The following is a 15,965-nucleotide window of genomic DNA, read 5'->3' on the forward strand; positions in this document are numbered from 1 at the left end:
TGACGCTTCTCTGAGCAAGGGTTCATTTCTGGAGGGTGTGGCTCAGGGCCTTTCCTCTCTGATCCCTAGAAGAAAGGGCAAGGCCAGCCCTCAGCAACAGGGCTGCAAACCCATTCAGACCCAGCCCTGCCTCCAGGCTCCTAGACCCTCCAGGCTTGTTTCTTCATGGAGTCCTGTAGCAGGCCATCTTCAGACCCATCTTCTTCAAGGTCCCCCACATTTTCCATCTTATGCTCAGTCTTCTTTATCCTGAGATTGATTGCACTGAGGTCACAGGAGGAAAAACAGTAAGAACAAATTCATGGGGAGGAGAAAGACTGGTTGCCTGGTAGCCTACAGGACATTTGAATTGTGAAAAAAGCACATAATCAGTGAACTTGGAGGATGTAAGGAGGACATTTTTATTTCTGCGTATTGTTGTTCTACTTATACGCGTATATAAAGCTTAAGAAGAGTTTTGTCTTCCTTATTGTCTTTGTAAAGCTTCTCCCTGTAGCATCATGGCCGTAGTTTGAAGTCCCAGCTGGATCTGTACCTACTTCCCTAATGATTTCGTGGTCCTGTGATCCCACCTGGGGTTGATGAGCCATTGTTAAGAGGTCTACCCCTGAGAAAGTCTCTACGTGAGGCAAGAGGAATTCCTTGCATTGGGGGTTCCTGGGTTGAGAAACTTCTGAGGGCACTCAGCTTCCTGCTTCCTAACCCTGGGTGCTTCGTTACCGACCTACTCCAAATGCCCCTCGGTCCCTTCCAGGACCCACGCCTTCGTTCACCTTTGGGTTTTTCGTCATTGCTGAACTTTAAGCCACAGATCTTGGACCTCGTGATGGCTGGGGTGTAAGCCATGGAACAATTTTGGAACCAGGTTTTTGCTTCCCTGCAAAGCAGGGAGATTCTTCTGTGGGATCCCGCTCTCAAGGGCAGTCAAGGGACACAGCCTCCTACTGCCACTAATGCGGCAGCATCAGCTGCTCTCAGCTGAGCAACTTTACAGGAGTTCGTCTTCCTTGCATCCTTCCCACTTTTGGCAAGAGCTGGTAGCCTCTGCAGTGATGAGCTCTCAGAAGGGGAGTACACCTTGATTTAAGCCTTTGGGGCACCAGAAGGCATTTAACCTCTACAGCAGTAAAGCTTCATGTCAGCATTATAAAGAAATTCTCAAATGGTGTGTAAAATAAAAAACAGCACCAACCATTATCAAAACCTTAAAAATGTGTGAAGTGTTTATAAAAGACGATGAAGAGTTCATATTTCTATCATTTGTGGACCTTCTGCATATGAACCTGACCTTTTTTTTTTTTTTTGGTAATATGGAAAGAATATATTGTTGTCCCATTCTAGAAAAGACAAAATAACCCAAGACTCCATAAATGAAGCTCCAAAAGAAATGAGTAAAGTAGTGGTGAGTTACATTTTGATGTTGATTTAGATGTTACAGAATTTGAAAATCAGGTGAAATCATGTGACTGTGTTAAAATTTAGGTTGAGCACATGTAATTCTGACCAACTTTAGACTTTGAGGGGTTTAGCCCAAAACAGAGAAGTCCTAATAAGGAAGTCAGACAAACCCTTAAGGAAACAGACTAAAACTTCTACTTGGACAATAAAATGAGTTTTGAGTTTATCGGTCTTACTGTTTAATTATAATACTTCCACCCTGAGTTCTCTCATACTCTGTTTAGATAAAATTTGTCAAAATACTTTTCACATTGAATTATTGAGAGATCATATACAATACATGGGGCTTACTAGCTGACTAAACAGGATTCTGCATCGATGGTTATATGAGAATCAACTCTGAAAATAAGGTGGCGTTGTTACAATTCTGGCTCAAACGTAGGTCCTTGGTAAATACCTTTTGATTCGTTGACCTCAAGTAAACAACTCACATAGCAAAGCCATCTTGATTTATGTGGTCACTGTAAAGCAAAAGAAAAAATAAAAGACTCTGAATGCTTTATTCTACTTTTATATGATGGTGCTTAACAATTGCAGAGTAGTATTACTCTCCAGAGTATTTTCATTGCTTTACCACAACATTATTTTTACCTTTTTTCTTTTTTAATGAAATATAATACACATACAAAATGAATAGGACATGTAGTTTTATATCTGCCACCCAGTTAGAAACGATTCTTGTGTATCTTTAATTTATGTAATTATATTTTAATATGTAAATAATATTATGATATAGCTCATTCTGTTTTTTTTCTCAGCTTTGAGATATAATTGACATAACACTGTATAAATTTAAATTATAAAACATGTTGATTTAATACACTTATGTATTGCAGAATGATTACAACCTAGTATTAGCTAACACCTTCATCACCTCATGTAATTATTTCTTTTTTGTGGTGAGAACATTTAAGATCTTAGCAACTTTCAAGTATCTAGTACAGTGTTATTAACTGTAATCATTATGTTGTACATTCGATCCCAGGACTTACTCATCTCCTAACTGGAAGTTTGTTCTCTTTGACCAGCAGCTCTCCTTTACCCCCATCCTCCAGACCCTGGTAAACACCATTCTGGTCTCTGTTTCTATGAGTTTGGCTTTTTTAGAGTCCACATGTAAATTATATCATACAGATTTGTCTTCCTCTGTCTCATTTACTTCACTTAGCATAATGCCCTCAAGTCCATCTGTGTTGTCACAGTGACAGAATTTCCTTTTTTCTTGTGGCTGAATAATATTCCATTGTGTATGTGTATGTATGTTTGTGTATATACACATATATATACATACATACACACACATACCACATCTTTATGCATTCATTTGTTGATATATGTCCATACCTTGACCATTGTGAATAATGCTATAAATGTGGGAGTACATGTCTCTCTTTGATAACCTGTTTTCCTTTGGATAAGGGAAAAAGAGAGGTTGCTGGATCATACAGTAGTTCAGTTTTTCATTTTTTGAGGAACCTCCTTACTGTTTTCCATAGTGACTGCATAGTGCATTCTATTTGATTTTTTAAAGGTCCATTTTTGTTAGATGTTCATCTGTCCTCTTATTTCTAACCACCACAGAGTATCCACTATTTTACCCATTAACTCTTCCTTTGGTGGCCACACATACTGCCTCTACTACCTTGCCACCAGACACAGCCCTGTAGTGAAATCCTCTTATGGGGTCACTTAGAGACTGTCATGAGAATTTCTTTGGAATGGAAGTGCAGGAGCAGAATGCTTAGGTCACAGAATGTGACTGTGCCTCACGTTTCTAGGTGCTGCTGATGGCTCCTGTGAATGGCGGGGCCACCCTGTGCTCCTACGGGCAGCACAGGAGCTCTCCTGTATTTCTACATCCTCTGTGTTCCCACTGACAGTTGACATTAGTTACCTTTCTAATTTTGCTAGTTAAATAGGGATAACATGATAGATACCTCGTTAATTTTGCACTTCTCTGATCTTGAGTAAGTTCAAATATCCATCTGCATATGCTTATTGGCTTTTTGAGTTTCCTCTTCTATAAATTGCCTGTTCATATCCTTTGACCTGTTTTCTTTTGGGGTTCTTACTAGTTAGAAATTCCTTTTATAGTCTAGAAATAACCTTAACGTCTAAAAAAGATATCTCAGACAATGCAGATGTCTTTTCCCAGCTTGTCATTTGTCTGTTAACTTTTCCCATCCTATACTTTGTTGAACAGAAAGTCTTAAAATTTTCCCCAACTTTTGAAAAACTTAAAAGTACAGAAATGTTGGAAGAATAATATGGTGAACACCTACGTAAACTTTATCTAGATTCACCAAGAGTTAACCTTTTAACACATTTGCTTTCTCTCTCTCTCTTTCTTCCTACACACGCACACAAGCACCACTTTTTTTTCCCTGAAAGTAAGTGTTTATATCAGTGTATCCCTAAATTCTTCAGTGTGAAGATCCTAAGGGCCTGCTTCTACATAATCACAATTCCATTATCACACCCGAAATCTAGTATTGATACAATAACGTTATCTAATACATAGTTTATATTCAGATTTCCCTAAGACAGTATAGTCTACCATCCCCCACCGAGGATCAAATCAAGGATGACATATTGCATTTGGTTGGTAGGTGTCTTTAATCTAGAACAGTTTCCTGCCTTTTGTTTTTTTAATTCATAAGATTGAAATTTTTGTAATCCAGGTCAGTTGACTTACGCAGTAGCCCACAAACTGGAATTGCCTGATTATATCCTAATGATTGGATTCAGGCTAAACATTTTTGTCAAGAACATTATTTGAATAATGTTGTATATTTCCCATTACATCAGGATGATGTCCATATTTCCAACGATTGTCAGTGCTAAGTTCGAGCATTCATTTGTGTTCTATCTGCCCGATTCTGTAAGTTGAAAAGGTACCTTTTCCTCTTTGTAATTAATAAATAACCTGTAGGGTTGTTATCCTGTTCTCCAACAATCTTTCATCTAATAGTTTATCTACCTACTCAGTACCCATAGACTCTTACCTGAATCAGTTATTACACTGATAGTTGGAAAATGGTGATTCCCTTTCCCCCTCCTTCAAACTCTGTCATTGTTTTGTTTTGTGTTTTTTCATCTAGGAGCCGAGGAAAGAAGTATTCCCCTCTTTTTTCTTTGATCATCACTGTAGACCAAGGATTGGCAAATTGTGGCCCTTGTCACCTGTTTTTGTATATAAAGTTTTATTGGAACATAACCATTTACTTTTTGTCTGTGGTTGCTTTTGAACAACAGTGGCAGGCTGGGTAGTTGTGACAGTCATTGCATGACTGCAAAGCCTAAAATACTTACTGTCTGGCTCATTACAGAAAAAGGTGGTTGGTCGCTGCTATAGCCTCATGGGTTCTCCTTTTTAACCAGCGTGTTATAACCCTTTCACTATTCTGTCTGTCCCAAATTTTACAAATTTTGCCAGTGAGAACCTCTTTAAGCTGATTCCAGTATCCTTTTTTGGTGTGTCTCATTAATCTTTGAGTACCTCTTTGCTTTCTGATAGTGTTTTAGACCTTCTGTTTTCCTTGTCCAAGACCTGGAATTAGCCAAAACTAAAGAAGTCCTGGTTTCTTTAACGGGGAAGGACATTAAGAAACCAAGACCTGGGCACTAAATGTGCCCATTGCCCTGTATGTCTTTGCTTCTAGGCTCACTTGGACAGATCTATGGAGGAATATATACATGTATCATACATATGTGCATTGTGTATGTATATAGGTATACATGCATAAATCATAGCCCATGCTGGTCATTCCAATTCATATTTTCCCAGTTCAGATCCAGCCTCACAGAGTTCTTTCTCACCTTTTCCCATTTTGTATCAGCATCTCTTTTTCCCTGAAAATGTTTGGTAGAATATTCCCTTTAAATATTTGATAGACTTTGTCAGTAAAGTCCTCCTGGACTAGAGTTTTCTTTGTGGGAAGGTTTTAAATTGTGAATTTAATTTCTTTAGTAGTTATATTTTCTGTAGTGCTTGCTTTTTTTTTTTTTTTTTCCTTCAATTTGTCAGTTTTGGTAAGCTATAGCTTTCTAGGAGTTTGGCAATTTGAGGATTTTCAAATTTACTCTCATAAAGTTGTTAATATCATTTTATGATTGTTTTACTGTTTGTAGCATCTCTAGTGATGTGTTCTGTGTCACTGCTGATACTGCTTTTTTGTACCTCCTTTTTTTTTCTTTATTAGTCTTACCAGGTAGTTCCCCCGACCTACTCCCAAACTGGGAGCTTTTGACTTCATAAATCATCTCTATTTCATGTGTTTTTCTTCATTGATTTCCACTCTTCTATTATTTCTTTCCTTGTACTTTCTTATGTTTAATTTGCTGTTCTTTTTCTAATGACATGGAGGCTTAGCTCATTCATTTTCAGTCTTTCTTCTCTTCAAATTTATGAATTTTCCTTTAAGCACAACTTGAACTATATTCCACAAGTTTTTAATGATTTCTTCATTTTCATTCAGAAATGTCAGCCTCTCACAGGTTCAGTCAGCAAACTGGGGACAGCACTGCAGTCTATCACAGCATTGCGTATGTTTTCCACTTTGATTGTACCACTCACCGAGCGTGTTATTTGATGTGTGAACTTCTGAGTTGCTGTCTTGTAATGCATATTGAGGAAGAGCGGAAGTCCAAGCCTTGGTCTCGATCCCTGGGGTAGAGAGGCCCAGTTACACACACACACATCAAAACTACTGATTGTCCTGGGTTCCCACCACACTATCTGACAATACTTAGGCAGAAGCATCTGGAAGAGGTGTCTTTCTAAATTGTGATCTAACAGCCCCAGGACTTTGCAGGACCAGAGAGAGGAGTTAAAGGTGGATGTGCTCGAGGACAGCTGATGAGCAGCTTCCTACCCTAGTGAGCCTTTCTGCTGCTCTGGGCAAGAGGGGCAGGCTGTGATTGTACCCAGGCAAACAGGGAGGACAGTGGAGAAGAAGAGGTTTTTCCTGGCCTCTAGTTGTCAGCTTAGGCTGCTCTCTGTCCCTCACTTTACCCTACCTGCCAGTTCAGGCAGCCTTCTGTTCTCCCAAGGGTGGAATCAGTACCTCCCTCTAAGCTCTAAATTTTTCTAGCATTGTTGTTGTGTACCCGGAGTTTGCAGGGGGGCGGGGGATGTCAGAGAGAACCAGTAACATGGACTAATTCACCATCTTTAAAGGAACCCAAAGCCCCTGATTTGTTTTGTTTTGTTTTTTAACAAATGAAAGTTATCAACTGTTCACTGTTTTACCAATTTTCCCAAGTCATAAGTCAGAGGTATAAAGAGAACTGAGGAAAAGGCAGGAGCAAAACTTGCTGAAGCATGAAAGCATGGGGAACAGTTGAACCACATGTAAAACACACTTCTGGCTCTGCGTCTTCAGCTGCTCAGAATTTGAGGTTTATACAGATGAAATAAAATTTCAGAAAACGTAGGCCAAAATATTTGCAGGGAGAGAGGACCTTGTGAAAGAACTGGTACTTGAATTAGAACATGAAAGTTTGGATTCACATAGAGGCTGGGGAGGAAAACATTGGTAAAGGCCTGTGAGTCATGTGCACAGAACCAGCCTGGCTCAGGTGGAAACACGGAGTCACTTGCGTAGACTAGATGCCACATTAGGGAGGACCTTAAGTAACCACTGCGGTCACAGGTGGGGGCGGGGAGGGGAAGCTCACTCGCACACGCTCTGACCACGTGCCTGGTGCTGTACCGGTTGACAGGAGTACGTGGTGCAGACAGTAACGCAACCTTTGTCCTCAACATGCTGATAATCTTGTTGAGGAAATAAGACAGGTGCCAATTAAATAACTGCAGAGCACTATGAAAAACTGTAATTTATGTGCAGAATTCTCTTAAGCTGTAGGAGTTAAGAAGCCTGGACAAATAAGATGAGCTACAGAGGAACTTAACGGACTGCACACTGAGGAGGTGCACTTTTAAGGCTATAAATTCTAATGTGGATGCCAAGGGGAACATTAAAATGAATCTGTGAATATCAGACCTTGAGCGTGTGCCTTGTATGTTTCCTTTGAGAGGAGTCAGTGTAGTACAGTGGGCGAGAGCAGGGACGAGATCCAGATGGCCTGGATTCAGTTAGGTTCCAAGGATGACTTTAGGCAAGTTAATTAACCTTTCTGCACCTCAGTGTCTTCATCTGTGAAGTGAGGATAATGGCCCCTGATTCATATGGCAGATCTGCTCACATAACTTTGCCACTAAAATTCTCTTCCTGAATTGAAGAGCATGTATCAGTGGAATCTGGGGAGAGGTGGACATGATTCAGAATTAGCAGAGAGGCAGGTGGTGGTTCAAAAAGACGTAGAGTGCTCTGACCATTTTCCCTCCTGCTTCCTCACCAGATTATAAACGTCATCTGGGCGGAGACTTGTCTCCTGACATCCCAGCACCTGGTTCAGTGTGTGACATAAAATTGGCACTCAGTGACTACTTGTTGAATGGCTAAATGCATTTTTATATGTAATTTTAAATATAAACCAACTTGATAAAAAGTTTCATACGTTTGGATATGTATTCGTCTAATAATTTTGGTGTTTAGTTTTTTTAACAACTAGCAATTAACTCAACAACTAGAAATTATCTTTGAAGTATTTGTGATAATTTTTTTTTGTTTTTACAGACCAGTTGGAATGCCAAAAATGGAAAAAGTTTACTTACATAATCCTAGTTCTGAAGAAACTATTACTTTAGTATCAATATCTGCTACAACATCACATTTTCATGCATCATTTTTTCAAAATAGGGTAAGTTTCTGTGCTATATTTGATTTCTTTTGAATTGCAGTGTCTAGATTTTTTAATGTATAATTTTATTTTGCCGATATTAAAATCAGGTTTGAATGTTTCATATTCGTCCTGGACTTCAGTTTGCCCCATTTCCTAGAATTATCACCTCTAGTCTTAGACACACATTGGTTTTTTTTCCAACATGAAACAACTTAACAAATCACTTCTGAAACATAAGTCCTCTGAAAAATGTAGCGTTCATATAGTCAGTTGGTTTTCCTTTTCCTCTCTAGTAGTGGGTTACTCCTCAGCACTGCGTTAGTTTTCTGTTGTTGCAGAGTAAATCACCACAAACACAATGGCTTAAAACAACACCCACTTACTAGCACCTGGTTCTGTAAGTACTAAGTCCATCAGGTTCTTTGCTCAGGGTCTCCTAAGGCTGCAATTAAGATGTCAGCTGGGCTGAGTCCTTGACTTAGAGACTCAAAGGAAGTGCACTCCCAGACTCGTTACAGTTGTTGGCAGGATTCAGTTCCTTGTGGTTGTAGAACTGAGGTTCCCGTTTCACGGTTGGCTGTTGGCCAGAGCCTTCTCTCAATTCCTTGAGGCACCAACACTCCTTGTCACCCTCTTCAAGCCCACAATGGTGTGTCATATCCTTCATGCTTCAGAAATCTGTGGCTTCCTCTTCCACCGCCAGTGAAGAAAATTCTGCCTTAATTATGTCATGGGTCAGGCTGATCTGAAAGTCTCCTTTTTGATTAACTCAGGGTCAGCAGACTAATAATCTCAAGCACATCTGCAAAAAAATTATGTAATGTAAATAATCACAGGTGTGATATCTCCTCATATTCACAGTCTCAGAAATTAGGGCAGGAAATTTGGGGGCCTATTTAGGGTTCTGCCTACCACAAGTATCCTCTAAAGTTTTACTTATGATCATTTTGTAGCTAGTGTGCAAACTTGTTATTATAAAAAAATTTTATCTGACCAAAAATTGATCTAAATAAATTTTGAATTTGAGAGAATGCATTAAGCTTTAATATATAGGCTTCCAAAATAATTAGCTGAATAGCAAATATCAGAGGGAAGTAAATTAATGGAACCTAATTTCATCTTTCCAGGATTTTCACTGACCCCTTTGAAGAGATATGACTAAATAATTAAAAAGGAACTTTTTTAAGCATATAAATTAATATCAACTACTTAGATTTTTACATTTCTCCTTTCTAAAATCCTGTTTCATCATATATCTTTAACAACTTCTAGTATTAAAAAAAAGGCATATAATTTTGGCCATTTTAAAATATAGAAGTATTTTTATATACCATTATAAGGAATGGATGAGTCAGTATATTTTGATAATAAAATTTTAATTCCTTTGATGTACTCTTGGAAGACATCCCTTTTCTAAAATATTTCTGAAAACAAGTTTCCCTTGAGTTACTCTTTGTTTTACCTAAAAGATACTTTCACAAATTGTATAAATGTACTGATTGTCTCAAAAAATAGAATCTCGATGCTAGGAGAGACCTGTGTGTATTCATCTAGTCCAGTACCCTCATTATATGAATACAAAGCTGAACCCCAGAGAGATTTGTTCGTGGTCATGCAATTAGTGACAAGAGCCAAGGTGAGGATCTAGGTGTCCTATTGGCTTGGCCAGGGATTTGTATCATATTAAGCTATGGTGTGGGGCATATACATTACAGTCCGTGTACAGAGGCAGACTTCTGTATAAGTGGAATCACCCGGCTTTCAGGTACTGCCAATGTGTAGAGACATATTGGGTTAAAAGGCAAAATAGTGAAGTGAAAATGGAAACAGTTTAAAAGTAGTTCACGACTACACTACAGATTTTATTTTTAACTTGTTAACTTTGCTAATTCAAGCAATGTAGTGTTTCTAAACATCAAGGTTCACCCTTGTTGAAGGGCCAGGGTTTTTACTTTTTTCATGTGCCTATCACAATATAACGTAGACCGAGAATTACAAGTAGATGCTTAAGGGGGCCAGGTAGATGGTGCAAACGAGAGAAGCAAGCCAAGTGGAACGAGGGGTGACCCAGAGCACATGGCCCATCTGAAGGGACCGGTCCCCATTCAGCCCCAGCCAGTGGTGGCCACATGGGAATGTAAGCTCACGCACAGTTCTTTGGATTTTCCAAGAAGAGTCAGAAATGGGAATTTTTATATGATAATCTCCCAATTTTTACAAATTAAAAATGAATTTGTCTTTAGAAAGACAGACAGTGTGGACTAAACAAAACAAGCTGAAGGCCACCAGTTTGACATTTCTGAGTCAGACTCTCCAGGGGACTTATTTCTATACATGAATCTTACGCAAAGAGAGTCGTCTTTATGAAAATTCTTCAGAAGCTAAACTCAGTGTGTATGTAGTCAAAGAACAAGTTAAAAGCCAATCTGTGTTTTCCATTATCAGGAGATAGAATTAAGCGATAGAAATAATCTCTACGTATCAAAATCTACATTTCGATAATCTAGATTGCGCTTTAAAAGGAGATAGCCACAATGTACGCTATCTTCTCTTAGGATTTTGTTCTTCTTCTTGCTTTTCATCTTTATTCTCTACAGTGAGATACTGACTCCAGAAGCTCAAGAAGTGGAGAGGAGAGATAGAATTAACTCTTGGGAGGAGAAATAACCGTATTTCCCCGCCACTTGATTTTATGCCTATGATAAGAGCCTTTGGGGAAAAATGAAAAGAGTTTCTCATGTTTTAAAGGAGAGCAAAACCTTTCTGTATGTTTATCCTAACTCTCATTTCCTTGTCATCTTTACAATTTCTGGTCACATCATAGTTCTTTGAGAATAAAACATTTTCTGTAACTCACTTACGTTTTTGATTTAACCAATATCACCTCTACATTAACTAACCAGTAGAAAATACAAAAAAGAATAATTATTGTTTAAAAAGCCAGGATTTACATAACTGTGCTTTAACACACACACACACACACACACACACACACACACACACACACACACACACACACACACACACACACACACACACACACACACACACACACACACGTAATCATCCTTACCAAGGTTGTGATTTTAAGACTACCTGAAAATCTAGAAGAGTAAGGGTAGTAAGGAATGTGGTTGTGTGACAATTTATTTTTCTATATATAACTTATAATAATTATTTCTTTTTAATTGTCTGATTAATTATAATTTTCTAATTAATTATAATTTAAAATTACATAATATTAAGACTGCAGTTTAGGCCTATTCATCTTCATGGCAATATTGCGTATTGGCCGTAAAATAAGTAATATACAGTTTGTGTCAAGGAATACAGATTTTTTAATATTCTATAATAGTCATATTTTGATTACCATAAGAGTTGTGGAAATGAGTGCCTTATAGACATTAGTAAGCAAACAAAAATTTTTTCCTTGATTGTGTAGAACCTTTTATTTGATTAACTTTTCAGAGAAGCTAAAGATTAACTAGCATAAACTCTGTTTCAATCTTTGTCTAAAATTAAAATGTTTTAGCCCACTTATTTTAGTATGCTTAATACAATCTCTTCTCATGGATTGAAGGTCATTAATGAATATTAATGATTATTTTTAATTATAGGTAGAGACCTGGACATTATTTATTCTATTTCAGGTTAAATTCTGATGTCCATGCACATTATTGGGAATTGAACAAAATGTGATGTAGCAGTAATATGGAATATTATTATATATGGGTTAGATCTATATCTGTTGATATGGAATTATATATATATGTTAATATCTAAGGAAAGCACATTTTAGAATAGAATATGATGCCATTTGTATAAAAAGTAGAAAATCTTTATGTATTTGGAAATATTAATAAGAGCCAGAGTAAGGTACAGATAGAAACACCGGGTTAACAGGAGAACCTGAGAAGGATGAGGATGGTGGAGGGTTGAACCCAGGACCTCGTGCATGCTAGGCACATGCTCTACCACTGTGTTATACCCTCCCCCTTGGACAGTTTAAAAATATTAATTCTTCTGATCCATGAATGCTGGAGAGGGTGTGGAGCAAAGGGAACCATCCTACACTGTTGGTGGGAATGAAAATTGGTGCAGCCATTATGAACAGGTTCTAAAGACTAGAGTTACCATATGATCCAGCAATCCTACTCCTGGGCATATATCCAGAAACAGCTCTAATTCGAAAAGAGACATATACCCAGTGTTTATAGCAGTACTATTTACAATAGCCAAGATGTCGAAGCAACCTAAATGTCTTTTGGCAGATGTATGGATAAAGAAGATGTGGGGGGGAGGGGTGTATACATGACAATATTTACATTTTAGAAATACCATCCCTGAAACTAAAAAATCAGAGGAAACTACTTAAAGGAATATTACAATACTGAAGAAACTATAAGAATATTAAACAATGTGATAAAAGGAGGATATAGAAATTAAAAAGAAAGCATTAAAGAATTATATCAAAAAAAGCCAAGAAGAAATTTAAAGTTTACATGAGATTTACACATCGTCCTAGAAAGAATCGATATTTTACGTTAGTTTTTCTATCCAAGAATAATGTGCATTTTTCCTCTGATTCAAATCTTGGTGATATTTTGGAAGTTACTTTATAAATCTGTGATTTATTTCACATTAAGATAATACCAAGAGATTATACCCGGGTCACCTGTCTTCTTTCTTTCCCGGGAATAACCTGCTCGTAAATGAATTGCAAGCCAGCTGCTCAATCCGTTTCTTCTCAAAGGTGACACCATGATGTCATTATTTGGCATGTTTAAAGATTTCTTTAGATTATTCCTCAGGTTACATTTCTAAAAATGAAACTCTTCTCTCTTCACGTAGTTTTTGAAAGGCTTTGCAAAATGGCTTTCCATGAAATTTGTCTGAATTTTTATTGCAACCAACTACCTATGTTAGTAATATTACCACTGTAACTTTGGTAAAATTGATTATTATTGATTTAAATGGATTTTTTGATTAATTGATTTAAAACTTAATCTAGCTTATTGTATGATTCGAACTCAGTAAGTCAAAACTGTAATTCAGCATTGTTCTTTTTCCTACAGAGTCCATGACATGTTGTGTTTTCATTCCCAGTTGATTCAGAATATTTTGTAGTTTCCTTTGTGACTGCTTCTTTGACCAGGGGGTTATTTAGAAGTGTGTTGTTTAATATCAGACTACTTAGGGGTTTACCAGGTATCTTTCCATTACGGATTTTTGGCTTACGTGTGACTTCCATCAGCCTCTGCAGCTTCCGGCGATTCACGCACTTGTGTTCTGTAGCCCACAGTCGGCGTTCAGCATTGTGTAAAAATTTTAGCTGAATTCATTTTACTGTCTTGTATGGTAGCCTCGTCTCTTTCCTGTTGTCTGCTCTGGGCGAGCCAGGACTCACATTCTGTCTCTTCTTGAAGGTGCTTGGCTTTCCTTAAATTTTTTGCTAGTTGATACACAGACTCCGTGATGGGTTCAAGAAAAGTTAGGATTTTGCAGATTATTCTTTTTCTTGTCAATATCGCAGGAGAAATGCTCTTTCCAGCATTCCACGTCCTAAAATAAAGGCAGAAGTCTCAGTGCCATGTACTTCAAGCTGTAATTGGGAGCATTTCAGAGTTCTGGTTGCAGAGGCAGAATGAGAGAGGTTAAGGACTTTACATATTAAAATGCATTTTAAGGCTTCATTGCAGACAGAACTGCATTCAGTCTCTCGAACTTCATGGAGCAGCCCTGTTTGTTGTAATAGAACTGTAATTTGCTAACCACAGTGACATTCTCAGTCTGCACAAGGTAACAGGAGGGAGTTCCTGTACATGCTGTCACCTCTCCCTTCTTTTTTAAGTTGCCGGCACATTTTGTGCCTTGTGTGAATGGGTGACAGGAGTCAAAGGGTAGAGGCTGGGCCGATTGATTGATTTATTGGGATAGTTCAAGCGGCTGCTGAGTCGTAGAGTGAGCATCTGTGTAAGAGCCCCGCTTCAGCTCAGCTCCTCCTTCATTGTCTGGTGATGAAGAAGAGCCTGTCAGTAGGCACTTCATTCCAGCCTAGTGACTGTCAAACGAACAGAATTCAAGGAAACCATCTGTTGTACAGGGTTTTAGACTTGTGATTGACAAAGATAATGTGACAGCCAATGTAAAGACATCTTTTTAAATTTTATTTTCCATTGCAAAATAGTTTGGCTAATTTAAAGCTTAAACGTTTGTGGTGGAAAGCTAATTTATGGAAATGATTCTGAGATGTTTCAGAGAACTTCAGCTGTCGAATTATGGTCACCATGATCCGATTTTTTTTTTTTGGTTTCTAATTTAACTTTATTTATTGCTCTTCTTTTTCAGAAAATTCTTCCAGGAGGAAATACATCATTTGATGTCGTTTTTCTCGCAAGAGTAGTGGGAAATGTAGAAAATACTTTATTTATTAACACATCTAATCATGGGGTATTCACCTACCAGGTAAGAACCAGAATTAAAACTTTGATTTATTTTGTAAACGAAACCTATCCTATGTCCTATCATGTGACCACCTTTTAAGAACTCTTTTCAAAAACTCAGAGGATAAGGGAAAACATAAGAGTTTAGATCTAGAGCATTTTTATACTTTAAGAGCTGTGTTTGTGAATATCCCTATTCAGATCGGACTGAACAAATGATCTTAAAGCTCCAGTTAAAGTGTAAATGGAAGATTGCTTGGCAGAAGAACAATTAAAAATATTTTCACATTGACTCTAAATTTTTATTTTTACTTTTTGCGTAGTGATGAAACAATAATAGTTTCAGGATTAAAACATAGGGGCCTGCTTTTCTTTGGTAATTACATTACTTACATTTTTTGCTAGACTTACTTTTTGTGTAGAATCATTGGGTTATTAAAGAAAGTTAATGTTTTGTGACTCAAGAGTTTTGTCTTTCGAGGTTATCAAGATTACTAAGAACAATTACTTGTTTGGCCCTCTGCCACACGGTTCCCCTGTACTTCTGTCTGCGTTACGTATGGGTCCTGTTCTCAATTTTTAGATAAAGAAGATGAAGTTTAGAAAGGTTAAATAAATTGCCCAAATTATGCTCCTAGTGAGTTGTTGGAACAGGGATTCAAACCCATGCCTTTGAAACTACAAAAACCATCCTTTTAACCACTGTACTGTACACTGCCCCTGGAACTCGGTTGTTTAAATGCTTAGCTCATGTCTTACCTTAGAGTTTTTATGCTTTTGTTTTTGAATGTTCCTTCACCACTGCCCAGAACACTTCATGTGTTTTAGAAATTAGTGTCAGTAAACATCCCAGTTTAGTGAGGAATCACATCCTGTGTTTGAACAAGTCTTTCATGGTTGTTCAGTAGGCAGTCAGTAAACCTTCGAATGCCAGTATATTGCGTGACTTTGCAGTGCTGTACCTGTGACCCTCACTTAGGGTCTACTTGTTGAGTAAATGAAAAGGCCACCACAAGAATGTGAAGACCTTTGCCCTACTATGGCACCCCCAGCTGACCTATGTGGTTGTGGCCAGTGGGCGACCTGAGGGTCGTGATCAGGTTGTTCTCAAGGTGAGCCTCAGTGGCCAGCTCCTTACCTCTCCACATCTGGTCTCTCCCCAAGTTTTCCTCTTAAATGTATCTCAAGTCTGTCTGCCTCGCTCTTCTTCAGGGCCACTGTTCCCTCCCAGGCCATCCCTACCTCTCTCTCTGGATTCTATAGGAGCCTCCTAACTGGCCTTCTCTCCTCTGCAGTCCCTACCAAGGCCCATTATTC

The 15,965-nt window shown here is 38.1% G+C and overlaps 1 protein-coding gene across 3 annotated transcripts in view; it reads left to right on the forward strand.

The window, feature by feature from the left end:
* Window positions 1-15,965, forward strand: part of TMEM131 (transmembrane protein 131) — a 138,404-nt gene that overhangs the window by 59,204 nt on the left and 63,235 nt on the right. For all 3 annotated transcript variants that reach the window (XM_064481886.1, XM_064481887.1, XM_031441147.2), the window contains exons 5-6: window positions 8,100-8,223; window positions 14,554-14,670. In XM_064481886.1, the coding sequence (XP_064337956.1) occupies window positions 8,100-8,223; window positions 14,554-14,670 (241 nt within the window). The remainder of the gene's footprint in view (window positions 1-8,099; window positions 8,224-14,553; window positions 14,671-15,965) is intronic.

Source organism: Camelus dromedarius, chromosome 33, assembly GCF_036321535.1.
Source record: "Camelus dromedarius isolate mCamDro1 chromosome 33, mCamDro1.pat, whole genome shotgun sequence".
Taxonomy (NCBI): domain Eukaryota; kingdom Metazoa; phylum Chordata; class Mammalia; order Artiodactyla; family Camelidae; genus Camelus; species Camelus dromedarius.